Here is a 14598-nt window from a genome sequence, read left to right on the forward strand (position 1 = left end):
TAATATTTCAGGTAATATACCTTGTAACGAGTCATCTGGATATGAGAAAGGAACTCCCACCTGTAGAAATCCCGATGTAGGGTATTGTAGCCCTTTAGGACAACTTCCAAATTGGTGTATGCTTCAGAATGTATCTGCGTTCATAGATTTGGTTCATAGACTGGTATTACAACATTCAGCCCTATGGGACCTACCTAGTGACATGTACTGGATATGTGGAGACAATGCATATAAATGGTTACCAGTAGGGGTAAGAGGTACTTGTACTCTGGGACGTTTGACTCCGGCTACCTTTATCATTCCAAACCAACAATTAGATATGCAGGCAGTACCCAAACATACATTATACAAAAGAGCTGCTGACAATACACCTCGCCTCTCTGGGAGACCACATATAGTGCAGATGAGTGTAGCCAATAAAATTGTCAGCTCTATTTTTATTTATCCTATGATCACTCAAATGTGGGATAAATTAGTCAGGGCTACAGATTACTTAGATGACCAAATATGGGATATATTGGAGATATTGAACACCACCGTTGCTGTCCAAAATCAGCTCATCATAGCCACTAATCAGCATACCATAGTATTAGATTATTTAACTGCAGCACAAGGAGGTATGTGTCAGGTCATCGGACCCGCTTGCTGTCATTATATAGATCCCAACAGCATTATAAAGTTAAAATTGAAAATAGAGGATGTTCAAAAACTTAGAGATCAGTACGATAAAGACAATAATCGTACTAAGGATAGTTGGTGGTCAGACACATTCTCCTTTCTTAATCCAGCTAATTGGTTTAAGGGTATTGGAGGCTGGATAGCTGGGATTATACTAAGTCTATTACGTATTGTTGTTTGTATCTTCGTAATATATGTATTTTTGAGACTTGTTTTTTGGTGTTTTTCTGTATGTAAGAAAAAGTACAGAAACAGATGAAATAGATAAGTTAATGACAGAACATATGCCAAAATTGATAATTGTTTTCTTTAGGTTTTAGGTTGACATCTCATTTCTGGCATGAAGGAGCGTACTCTTGTGATGACAGACGTGGCCTTAGTAACTGGGGGATGGAGAGGGTAAAAGAAGATACCTGTCTCCCTCGGGCAACCCGTCGGCCTGAGATAGTACCTGGTGAATAGGGCACTATCAGCTGTCGTTGCAGGATCCAGTGTTCCAGATTCTGAAGAATAAAGATGTCAAAGGGGGGAATGATAGGAACTGAAGGAGTTAAATTGAGTTCTGTCTATGTTGCATTTTCTTGTTTAAAACTTATCTTTTCTGTTCCCTTGTGAACCAAGGTCAAATACTCCTGCTTTTTAGCCTACATGACTTTCTTTGTAGAAAACAAGTTGTGAAATCATTTTTTATACTGCGCATGTCTGTAAATGTTTAAATTCTTTGCTATAAAAGATGGAAGCCTAACTGATAAGCCAGAGGCGTCTTGGCAGGCATCCCGAGTCGTATCATACAGCTTATGTCTGTGTTATTCTTCTCGACGGAGCAATCAATTAGAGACATATGGTGCCTTACACCCAAGAACATCGGTCCTTCAGATGAAAGAGATATCTGAGGGATCCCGACACCACATATATACTACATACATACTACATACAATACATTCATACAATACATACATAGACATACAGTACATATAACATAGAGTAACATACTTACCAATACTTGTCACATTGTTCCCCGAAGCCATTGTCTTTTACGGAATAAATATTAACATAACAAACCACAAAAATACTCACCCACGATCCGAAGCAGTCCACGAGTGTGTCCCACGACGATCTTGGGTAGAGAACTGCAGCATCAGCTGATGCTGCCGTTCTCTACGGGCTGCAGGAATCCAATGACGGAAGGTAGGTATCCTTCCGCACTGTATTCCTCCGCCAATGGCATAAAGTGAGACTAGGGACTTTTTTTTTTTTAAGTGGCGGCGTCATCACTTAATGGTGTCATCACTTAACGGCGTCATCACTTAATGGTGTCATCACTTAATGGTGTCATCACTTAACGGCGTCATCATTTAACGGCGTCATCACTTAATGGCGTCATCACTTAAGCCCACTAAAAATGAGCCATCACGTAGAACCACCGGATGAAACACGGAGGACATTTTTTATATCCCGCATCCGGGGGTAAGTGACCGGCCCTTGTCTTTACTTAAGTGTCAGTAAAGTGCAACAAACATCAGCCACCATTTGTGGGACTAATAAATATTGTTAAAAAAAAAAAATTTCAAGTGTAAAAAAAAAAAATAATCTTCCCAAAGATGGTTTATTATAAAAAAAAGACAAAACCCAGCAGATACTTGGTATCAGGCGCACAGAATGATGTGTACGGCTGAATTATTGTTTATCCTACACAGTAAACACTCGCTGGTATATTCCTCCCGCTACACAAAAAAAAAAAGAAATTAAAAAAAATTATATCTACCCAAAAAATACCCAAAAGCACCATTAGAAATGACAGCTCGTTCCACAAAGAATAAGCTCTCGCACAACTCCGCCGGCAGAGAAAGAAATGGCGGCAGAGGGCGCTGGTTTATTGTTTTTTTGTGCAAAAGTAGTAAAACATAAAAGATATATACATTTTTTTCAAAACAGCCCCATTATAAAAAGCAAAAAAAACAATCGAAAACGTTCTAGGTATAAAGAAAACAAGTCCTCACACAGATCTGTTGACATAAAAATGTAAAAGTGAAAGAGGAAAAAATAACATTTCTTTATTCACACGAATTTTAAGGCATAAAAAGATATATAAGTATTGCTGTAAAGGGTTTAAAGGGGCAAACGACCAGCTGACTACCCCCCCTACAAGACAGAAATGAGAGGTGGGAGGATAGAGAGTAATACTGCATTTTGGCCACTAGGTGGCTCTCTTGCCTTTACTGATTGTTGCAGATTTTCCAGCTCTTGGAGTGTGAATCCTCTGGGGATCTTCTGTGACCACCTATTGAAAGGTCACTTCCACCTCAGGGTCATGGGGTCACCTTCCCAGGGCAGAAGGGTTTATTTACCTTACTTTTTGGATGACAGGAAACCTCTTCACCCCCCTCAATATGAAGCTCACATTGGGATCTGAGGTCACATGTATCAATATTCACTGACCCCCAACCACAAATATAGCACCAAGGTGACACGTCCCAGGCCAAAGAGGAAACAGCAGATAAAACTTTTACAAAAACTTTCAAAGTTGTTTGACATCTATAATGGGCCCTGTCCTATGTCAGTAGTGTCACCAAAATATAAAAGACCCCCATAGTGTCAATGATTCTATTAACTTGTAATGCTTCATATTGCCTGATGGGGCGCTAAAGGGAATACAAGCAGTGATGACTGAGGTAACTGCAGCTTTATTCTGGCAGTGGTGGGGGAAGGAAGGAAGGAAAGGGAAGGGAAGGAAGAAGAAAGGAAGCAGGGGAGGGAGGAAGGAAAGGAGGGAGGGAGGAAGGAAAGAGAAAGGAAGGAAGAAGAAAGGAAGCAGGGAAGGGAGGGAGGAAGGAAGGATGGGAGGGAGGGAAGAAGGAAGGGAGGAAGGAAGGGAGGGAGGAAGGAAGGAAAGGGAAAGGAAGAAGGAAGGAAGGAAAGAGGAAGGAAGAAGAAAGGAAGCAGGGGAGGGAGGGAAGAAGGAAGAAAGGAAGGGGGAGGAAGGAAGGAGGAAGGAAGGAAAGGGAAAGGAAGGAAGAAGAAAAGAAGCAGGGAAGTGAGGGAGGAAGGAAGGGAGGGAGGAAGGAGGGAAGGAAGGAGGGAGTAAGGAAGGGAGGGAGGAAAGGGAAAGGAAGGAAGAAAAGAAGCAGGGAAGTGAGGGAGGAAGGAAGGGAGGAAGGAAGGAAAGGAAGCAGGGAAGGAAGGGAGGAAGGAAGGAAAGAGGAAGGAAGAAGAAAGGAAGCAGGGAAGGAAGGAAAGAGGAAGGAAGAAGAAAGGAAGCAGGGAAGGAAGGGAGGGAAGAAGGAAGAAAGGAAGGGGAGGAAGGAAGGAGGGAAAGGGAAAGGAAGGAAGCAGGGAAGGGAGGAAGGAAGGAAGCGAGGAAGGAAGGGAAGAAGAAAGGGAGGAAGGAAGGAGGGTAGGGAGGAAGGAAGGAGGGAAGGGAGGAAGGAAGGGAGGGAGGGAGGAAGGAGGGAAGGAAGGAAGGAAGAAAGAAAGGAAAGATGGAAGGAAGGAAGGAGGGAAGGAATTGATGAAGGGAGGGAGGAAGAACACATCTAAGAAGATAGATGATAAAAAGATAAATGATAAATATTCGATAGATAATAAATAATAGATTATAGATAGATAATACATAGATAAATAGATACAGTAGATTACTATGTGACCCAAATCTGGAACGTTCTTTTGCTTTTACATTATTGTCTGTCTCTAAGAAAACAAAAATTTGGTGTATTACAAAATTAAAGGAATAGAAAAAACAAAACTAAGAAGAAAACAGAAACTATGTGAGCCTCCTGCAGATCAGGGGAGGATGGGAATGAATGGAGGGGGCTTCTCCTGCAGTCAGGGGTCTCCAGTCCTCTGCCACCTCCTCCTCTCACTGCTCCCAGGATCGTCTGCAGCTCAGTCTTCTCCTCTCTGCGATGTGTCCGGGGCTGTGGCTGCTCCTGCTCTGCTCTCTGCAGGTGACCTCTGGGGACATGTACAGCTCCATGGTGGCCGTCCAGCAGGCTCTGGGCACAGAGCAGCTCCTGCTCCAGCTCCTGGGGGACTACCTGGAGGAAGAGACCGTCCGGCTGAAGGACCTCCGCAGGTATGAGAGCAGGACCCAAGAGATGCGGCTCATAGTGGAGCAAGTCACAGGGAGAGTTTAGAAAAGTATCAAGAAGTGTCAGAAACTTTAAAAAAGCCTTGTGCCAATTTATCCTGTAGACAGACCCTCAGGCGCCGCTGTGCAGAACTGGGCAAGAGGAACAGATAGACATTGACGCAGCCTCCTCACCAGACCCCTGGGGCTGCGTTCACACATGGCGATATCTAGCTTATATTTGCGTTACATTATTTCGCACCCACTGTAGTTACACTCCAGGTTTTCGTACATGTGGACGTGTCTCCACCAGTCCTGAATACCAGGATTCTCCATAGGTGCCCCCCCCCCCCCCCCCCCACTACTGGAAGTGACCAAAAATGTGGTTGTTCCATGTCTGGTTGACAGACCACCCCCCCCCCCCCGGTCATTCCGGAGTGGTTGTCCCCTGTAGGGAATGTGGTGTTACTTTTTATTTTTTGCAACATTAGTAGTGAAAAGGAGATAATACAAGCAGCAATGGCAGGAGAAGAGAGAGGGGGTAGTAGTAGGAGCAGTAGTACTGCCAGGGTCACATGATCACAGCAGTGACAGGGGGAGCAGTAGTAATGCAGGAGGATTGGCAGCATGTGTGCTGTCCTAACCCCAGGTGACTCTACTGCTATCCCACTGTATGACACTGTATGGCACTCACTGTGTGGCACTCACTATATGGCACTCACTGTATGGCACTCACTGTGTGGCACTCACTGTGTGGCACTCACTGTGTGGCACTCACTATATGGCACTCACTGTATGGCACTCACTGTGTGGCACTCACTATATGGCACTCACTATATGGCACTAACTATATGGCACTCACTGTATGACACTCACTGTATGGCACTCACTATATGGCACTCACTGTATGGCACTCACTGTATGGCACTCACTGTATGGCACTCACTATATGACACTCACTGTATGGCACTCACTGTATGGCACTCACTGTATGGCACTCACTATATGGCACTCACTATATGGCACTCACTGTATGGCACTCACTGTGTGGCACTCACTATATGGCACTCACTATATGGCACTCACTGTATGGCACTCACTGTATGACACTCACTGTATGGCACTCACTATATGTCACTCACTATATAGCACTCACTGTATGACACTCACTGTATGGCACTCACTATATGGCACTCACTATATGGCACTCACTGTATGGCACTCACTGTATGACACTCACTGTATGACACTCACTGTATGGCACTCACTATATGTCACTCACTATATAGCACTCACTGTATGACACTCACTGTATGGCACTCACTATATGGCACTCACTATATGTCACTCACTATATAGCACTCACTGTATGACACTCACTGTGTGGCACTCACTATATGGCACTCACTATATGGCACTCACTATATGGCACTCACTGTATGACACTCACTGTATGACACTCACTGTATGGCACTCATTATATGTCACTCACTATATAGCACTCACTGTATGACACTCACTGTATGGCATTCACTGTATGGCACTCACTGTATGACACTCACTATATGGCACTCACTGTATGGCACTCACTGTATGACACTCACTATATGGCACTCAATGTATGGCACTCACTATATAGCACTCACTGTATGGCACTCACTGTATGGCACTCACTATATGGCACTCAGTATATGGCACTCACTGTATGACACTCACTGTATGTCACTCACTATATGGCACTCAATGTATGGCACTCAATGTATGGCACTCACTATATAGCACTCACTGTATGACACTCACTGTGTGGCACTGACAGTATGGCACTCACTGTATGGCACTCACTATATGGCACTCACTGTATGGCACTCACTGTATGGCACTCACTATATGGCACTCACTGTATGACACTCACCGTATGGCACTCACTATATGGCACTCACTGTATGGCACTCACTGTGTGGCACTCACTGTATGACACTCACTGTATGGCACTCACTATATGGCACTCAGTATATGGCACTCACTGTATGACACTCACTGTATGTCACTCACTATATGGCACTCAATGTATGGCACTCAATGTATGGCACTCACTATATAGCACTCACTGTATGACACTCACTGTGTGGCACTAACGGTATGGCACTCACTGTATGGCACTCACTATATGGCACTCACTGTATGGCACTCACTGTATGGCAATCACTGTATGACACTCACCGTATGGCACTCACTATATGGCACTCACTGTATGGCACTCACTGTGTGGCACTCACTGTATGACACTCACTGTATGGCACTCACTGTATGGCACTCACTATATGGCACTCAGTATATGGCACTCACTGTATGACACTCACTGTATGTCACTCACTATATGGCACTCAATGTATGGCACTCAATGTATGGCACTCACTATATAGCACTCACTGTATGACACTCACTGTGTGGCACTGACGGTATGGCACTCACTGTATGGCACTCACTGTATGGCACTCACTGTATGGCAATCACTGTATGACACTCACCGTATCGCACTCACTATATGGCACTCACTGTATGGCACTCACTGTGTGGCACTCACTGTATGACACTCACTGTATGGCACTCACTATATGGCACTCACTATATGGCACTCACTATATGGCACTCACTGTATGGCACTCACTATATGGCACTCACTGTATGACACTCACTGTATGGCACTCACTATATGGCACTCACTGTATGGCACTCACTATATGGCACTCACTGTATGGCACTCACTATATGGCACTCACTGTATGGCACTCACTGTGTGGCACTCACTATATGGCACTCACTATATGGCACTCACTATATGGCACTCACTGTATGGCACTCACTGTATGACACTCACTGTATGGCACTCACTATATGTCACTCACTATATAGCACTCACTGTATGACACTCACTTTATGGCACTCACTATATGGCACTCACTATATGGCACTCACTGTATGGCACTCACTGTATGACACTCACTGTATGACACTCACTGTATGGCACTCACTATATGTCACTCACTATATAGCACTCACTGTATGACACTCACTGTATGGCACTCACTATATGGCACTCACTATATGTCACTCACTATATAGCACTCACTGTATGACACTCACTGTGTGGCACTCACTATATGGCACTCACTATATGGCACTCACTATATGGCACTCACTGTATGACACTCACTGTATGACACTCACTGTATGGCACTCACTATATGTCACTCACTATATAGCACTCACTGTATGACACTCACTGTATGGCATTCACTGTATGGCACTCACTGTATGACACTCACTATATGGCACTCACTGTATGGCACTCACTGTATGACACTCACTATATGGCACTCAATGTATGGCACTCACTATATAGCACTCACTGTATGGCACCCACTGTATGGCACTCACTATATGGCACTCAGTATATGGCACTCACTGTATGACACTCACTGTATGTCACTCACTATATGGCACTCAATGTATGGCACTCAATGTATGGCACTCACTATATAGCACTCACTGTATGACACTCACTGTGTGGCACTGACGGTATGGCACTCACTATATGGCACTCACTATATGGCACTCACTGTATGGCACTCACTGTATGGCACTCACTATATGGCACTCACTGTATGACACTCACCGTATGGCACTCACTATATGGCACTCACTGTATGGCACTCACTGTGTGGCACTCACTGTATGACACTCACTGTATGGCACTCACTGTATGGCACTCACTATATGGCACTCAGTATATGACACTCACTGTATGACACTCACTGTATGTCACTCACTATATGGCACTCAATGTATGGCACTCAATGTATGGCACTCACTATATAGCACTCACTGTATGACACTCACTGTGTGGCACTGACGGTATGGCACTCACTGTATGGCACTCACTATATGGCACTCACTGTATGGCACTCACTGTATGGCAATCACTGTATGACACTCACCGTATGGCACTCACTATATGGCACTCACTGTATGGCACTCACTGTGTGGCACTCACTGTATGACACTCACTGTATGGCACTCACTATATGGCACTCACTGTATGGCACTCACTGTGTGGCACTCACTGTATGACACTCACTGTATGGCACTCACTATATGGCACTCACTGTATGGCACTCACTATATGGCACTCACTGTATGACACTCACTATATGGCACTTGTAGAGGTGATGGGGCGAGCTGGGGGGTGGTCCCTCTTTATACCGCGCAGAGATGTAACAGAGACAATGGAGGCAGATGTCGGGTACAACAGGTCCAAGCTTTATTCTCTGGTCGTCCACTTGACAGCCTCCGCAGTACACCGCACTTCAATGAAATACACTTTACTTCGATTCCCTTGTCGGCCCTCCGTTTCCAGAGCCGCTTCCCGCACACCGTACTTTACACTGGGGACGTGTATGCGTACACCATCCCCTCTTCACTCGTTGACACTCCTGTCAGATCCTTCACTGTGGCCGCCCTAGGCCTGTAACCAACAGTTATTTTACTGAACAGTAGTCTCTCTCAGTACGATATGCTTTACCTCGATGCCTCGTCTCTTCTGCGGTTCTTCCTGTCAGGACCACCCCCCTGACGTTCTCTCTCCTCAGTCCCCCTGGTACAGTTTTCCTCACAGCGCACGAACTGTCGTAGTCCTCCTGTCACTGGAGCTCCCCCTGGGGACTGGAACTTTCTGGAACCCTCCCTCAGTATTTATATCTCTCCCGGTCCCCTGTCACTGTAACTCCGCCCCCATGACCAACGGTTTCTAAAGCCCTAAGCTGATGTCAAGTCCTTTGCCCACACTCCTCCCTGCCATCTAATGGTCAACCCAAGGTACTGCACGTCCACTACACTTTCCTAGCTGTTTCCCCACTGTAGCAACTGACACCTGTCTAAACTGTGCAAACCTATCTTTCTCTATTCTGACACGTCCGTCCGTCCGTCAGGTCACCTTCCCTACACTCCCCCTTCCTTTGTCTATTGTCGTCCTCGACAATTCGTCATCCTGGCCTTCGTCGTTCTGAAGCTTCACCTACATTCTGTTGTCGGACCAGCTGTTGGGCCAAACCCACTACCTGCGGGGGCCGAACCATACTGGGAGCACCATGCTCTGAGTAGCCTACTGCTACTCACCAGCGCACACGCCACATGACGTCTTTCACATTGGGCTAGGTACACCCATATTCTCTCTATGGTGTGTACCTTCCCCTACTCTCCCCTTCTGTCACCTTCCACTAACCGGTATGCCATGATCGAGGCCTCACACCTACCAGATCATTACCAGCGCCCGCCTTCCTCCTTCAGGGATGTCCGTGGTGTTGGGGACCTGACCTAGGACGGCTGTCTCTCTCACGTCTACCAACTCTTTTACCCTTCTTTCAGTTACATGTTATGGTCGGCGTCCCGGTCTCCCAGACCTTCTCCACACATAGACCCTTCTCGGATCTCATACTTCCCTTTGGTCCCTTAGACCATCTCTTACCCGGACCTGTTGCATTTTACTTTTGCATGTTAAACATCAAAACAACTTTATAATAGCACAAGTACCCCTTTTCTATTTTTTTTTTTCATTTACCATTTTTTTTTATTTTTTTTTTTTTAACCAACGAAAAAATGTTACAAGCTCTCTCCCCCTTCCTTTAACATTAGCTCTCCCTTTTTTTTTTATCTGCACCCCCTCCATGTCAGGCAAACCAACTTCAACAATTTTAACAAATAAAAAAAAAACATTTTTTTTTTCTAGACACACACTGTCCCTATGACCTGCATAACGTTGCAACGAATTCCTGACAGTCCACGCCATCTCCTGGTGACTGGTAGCAAGAGACCCCACAGCCGTGGAACTCCCGGGATGCAGGGAGTGTCTCTAAAATCCTTTCTGCAAATTATGCTACTTTCACACATCAGGTTTTCAGCGCCAGGCGCGATCCGGCGTCGTGCCGGAATGCCGGATCCGTCTTGTTCTTGACAGACAAAACCGGATCCATCTCATCCGGTTCATCCGTTTTTCTATCCGTTTTTCGACGGATTACGCCGGATCCGGTTTTTAAAATTGACCCTTGTGGCCTTCCGAACGGGATTGGCTACTGGAAAACTAGATATAGCATGTTCCTACAGCCCTTCTTTGACAGGTTGTAGAGAAGAAAGTGCAGGTTGTAGAGAAGAGCAAGTTACTGGCGAAGATGGATGTTGTCATTGGAAATATTACCACTAGAAGTTCTGTGACGGTTTCAGTAATGAGGGACAATTTTGCACTATACTTTATGTCACCTCAAGGCAGAGTACACTGGGATGACAGAGTGTGAAAGATTTGTGCCCTAACCAAACTTGTGTACCTTCTGGACCAACAGTATATACCTTTGCCAACCAAAGTTGGCTATCTTGTCATGGTCTCTATTTTTAGCTTTAGGCCACAGGTGTGTACCTGGTTGTGTTTTATGCAAAGTATTTCACCTTTTAACAAAAGTTGTGTACATTGGTAGGAAATCACCAACAATAAACACAACTTTTCAGGTGAAATACTTTGCTTCAAACACAACCAGGAACACAACTGTGGCAAAAAGCTAAAATTTACCCACAGTTATACCTGGTTTTGAATACCTTTTTACCTTTGAAATACCCTGTATTTAACCTTTTTTTTAAACATAGTTCGCCGCAGAAAGAAATGACAGACAACCATTGTGAAACGATAATTTAACTTTAATTTAAATTTTTTTTTTTTTTGTAAAATGTTTTTAAAGTGCAAAAAACTTTTTTAATAAAGGTTTTAAACCCAATGGGCATTTTTATTAAAAAACACACATAAGGCCTGTTTCACACTTGCTTTTTTTTGCAGCGCGTTTTTCCCGCAAAAAAACGCATTGAAAAACGCATACAAAAGCATACAACTGCTGCGTTTTTTTCAAGCATTTTTATGAGCATGCATGAAAAAAACGCAGCGTTTTTAAGCGTTTGTATGCGTTTTTAGTGCGTTTTTACCGCGTTTGCATTTTTTTCCAACATTAGGTGGCCACTCACACTAACCCAAACCATGACTTTACTAACCCTAACCCTGACCCTAACCCTAACCCTGACCCTAACCCTAACCCTGACCCTAACCCTTAACCAAACCATACTTAACCCTAACCCTAACCCTGACCCTAACCCTAACCCTTAACCAAACCATACTTAACCCTAACGCTGACACTGACCCTAACCCTAACCCTTAACCAAACCATACTTAACCCTAACCCTAACCCTGACCCTAACCCTAACCCTTAACCAAACCATACTTAACCCTAACCCTAACCCTAACCCTGACCCTAACCCTAACCCTAACCCTAACCCTTAACCAAACCATACTTAACCCTAACCCTGACCCTAACCCTTAACCAAACCATACTTAACCCTAACCCTGACCCTAACCCTGACCCTAACCCTTAACCAAACCATACTTAACCCTAACCCTGACCCTAACCCTAACCCTGACCCTAACCCTAAACCCCCTTAACTAACCCTAACTTTACCCAAACCCCTAAATTCCATTGTCTAAACTAATGGTAAAAAAAAAACGCATGTGCAAAAAAACGCATACATAGAATCATAGAATCATAGAATCGTAGAGTTGGAAGGGACCTCCTGGGCCATCTGGTCCAACCCCCTGCTCAAAGCAGGATTCGCTAAATCATCCCAGTCAGATGTCTGTCCAGCCTCTGTTTGAAGACTTCCATTGAAGGAGAACTCACAACTTCTCGTGGCAGCCTGTTCCACTCATTGATCACTCTAACTGTCAAAAAGTTTTTTCTAATATCTAATCTGTGTCTCCTCCCATTCAGTTTCATCCCATTGCTTCCAGTCTTTCCTTGTGCAAATGAGAATAAAGTTGATCCTTCTACAATGTGACAGCCCTTTAGATATTTGTAGACAGCTATTAAGTCTCCTCTCAGTCTTCTCTTTTGCAAACTAAACATTCCCAAATCCTGCAACCTTTCCTCATAAGACAGGGTTTGCAGACCGGTCACCATTCTGGTCGCTCTTTTCTGAACTTGCTCCAGTTTGTTGATGTCTTTTTTAAAATGTGGTGCCCAAAACTGGACACAATATTCCAGATGAGGTCTGACCAAAGAGGAGTAGAGGGAAATAATGACTTCACGTGATCTAGACTGTATGCTTCTGTTAATACATCCTAGAATTGCATTTGCCTTTTTTGCTGCTGCATCACACTGTTGACTCATATTCAGTCTGTGATCTATTAGTATACCCAAATCTTTTTCACATGTGCTGTCACTTAGCCCTATTCCTCCCATTCTATATATGCTTTTTACATTTTTATTGCCCAGATGTAGTACTTTGCATTTCTCCCTGTTAAAAATCATTCTGTTAGTTGCTGCCCACTTCTCCAGTTTATTTAAATCTTTTTGAATCCTCTCTCTCTCTTCTCTAGTATTAGCTATCCCTCCTAGCTTTGTGTCATCAGCAAATTTAATCAGTTTACCCTCAATTCCTTCATCTAAATCGTTGATAAAGATGTTGAACAATACAGGGCCCAGGACAGAGCCCTGTGGAACACCACTTGAGACATTCTTCCAACTGGATGTGCAGCCATTTACGACCACTCTTTGGGTCCGATCACTAAGCCAGTTATGAATCCACCTAACAGTTGCCTTGTCCATTCCATACTTAATCATTTTTTCAATAAGGATTGTATGAGAGACTTTGTCAAATGCTTTGCTGAAGTCAATATATACTATATCTACAGCATTTCCTTGATCCACCCAATCAGTGATACCGTCATAGAAGGAAATTAAGTTAGTCTGACATGACTTATTAGTTACAAACCCATGCTGACTCTGTTTAATCACTTCATTCTTATCCAGGTATTGACATACATGTTGTTTAATAATTTGTTCAAAGATCTTTCCTGGTATAGAAGTCAGACTCACCGGCCTATAGTTACCTGGGTCCACCTTCTTCCCCTTTTTGAAGATAGGAACAACATTTGCTCTTCTCCAGTCTTCTGGCACTTCTCCTGTTCTCCAAGAATTTTCAAAGATTATAGAGAGGGGTTCAAAAATTTCTTCTTCTATCTCCTTCAGTAGTCTGGGGTGTAATTCATCTGGACCTGGAGACTTGAATTCATTTAGGCTAGCTAAGTGTTTCCTCACTATCTTTCTGTTTATAGATATCCTGGATTCTTCTATTCCCTTAATAGGACAGTGAATAACAGTTGATGTTACATTTCCTTTCTGAGAGAAAACAGATGCAAAATAGGAATTTAAAAGTTCAGCCTTCTCAACATCCTGTCTTACCATTTCATCATTTTCATCCTGTAAAAATCCTATAGCATCTTTGACTTTTCTTTTACTTTTGACATATCCCCAAAATCCTTTATTATTGCTTTTGACATCTCTTGCAAGCCTCAATTCATTTTCAGCTTTAGCTAATCTGATTTGTGCCCTGCAGGTTCTGCAGACAGCATTATATTCTTCTTTAGATATGCCTCCCTCTTTCCATTTTATAAACATTTTTTTCTTCCTTTTTAGCATGTGCTTAAGTTCTGTGTTCATCCATCCTGGTTTCCTTAACTGCTTCCTATTCTTCCCTCTTTTCGGAATTGTTAACAACTGTGCTTTGAGAATTTCATTTTTCAAGATTTCCCATCCTTCCTGGACATTTTTGTCTTTAAGGATATCCAGCCATTGGATCCCTCCAATTCTCTTTCTGAATCCCTTAAAATCTGCCTTTCTGAAATCTAACCTTGACGTCTGAGTCTTCACAGGTCTTCCGCCTCTAGTTATCCAAAATTCTAAAATAGCATGGTCGCTACCTCCTAG

General features: G+C 43.8%; 1 protein-coding gene across 1 annotated transcript in view; it reads left to right on the forward strand.

Moving 5' to 3' along the window:
- The first annotated feature begins 4541 nt into the window (after positions 1–4541).
- Positions 4542–14598, forward strand: part of P4HA3 (prolyl 4-hydroxylase subunit alpha 3) — an 87960-nt gene continuing 77903 nt past the window's right edge. Inside the window, exon 1 of the mRNA XM_073548536.1 lies at positions 4542–4750. Coding sequence (XP_073404637.1) covers positions 4581–4750 — 170 coding nt within the window. The 5' untranslated portion in view covers positions 4542–4580. The remainder of the gene's footprint in view (positions 4751–14598) is intronic.

Source organism: Dendrobates tinctorius, unplaced genomic scaffold (assembly GCF_039654945.1).
Source record: "Dendrobates tinctorius isolate UK_male_01 unplaced genomic scaffold, ASM3965494v1 ptg000157l, whole genome shotgun sequence".
Classification (NCBI taxonomy): domain Eukaryota; kingdom Metazoa; phylum Chordata; class Amphibia; order Anura; family Dendrobatidae; genus Dendrobates; species Dendrobates tinctorius.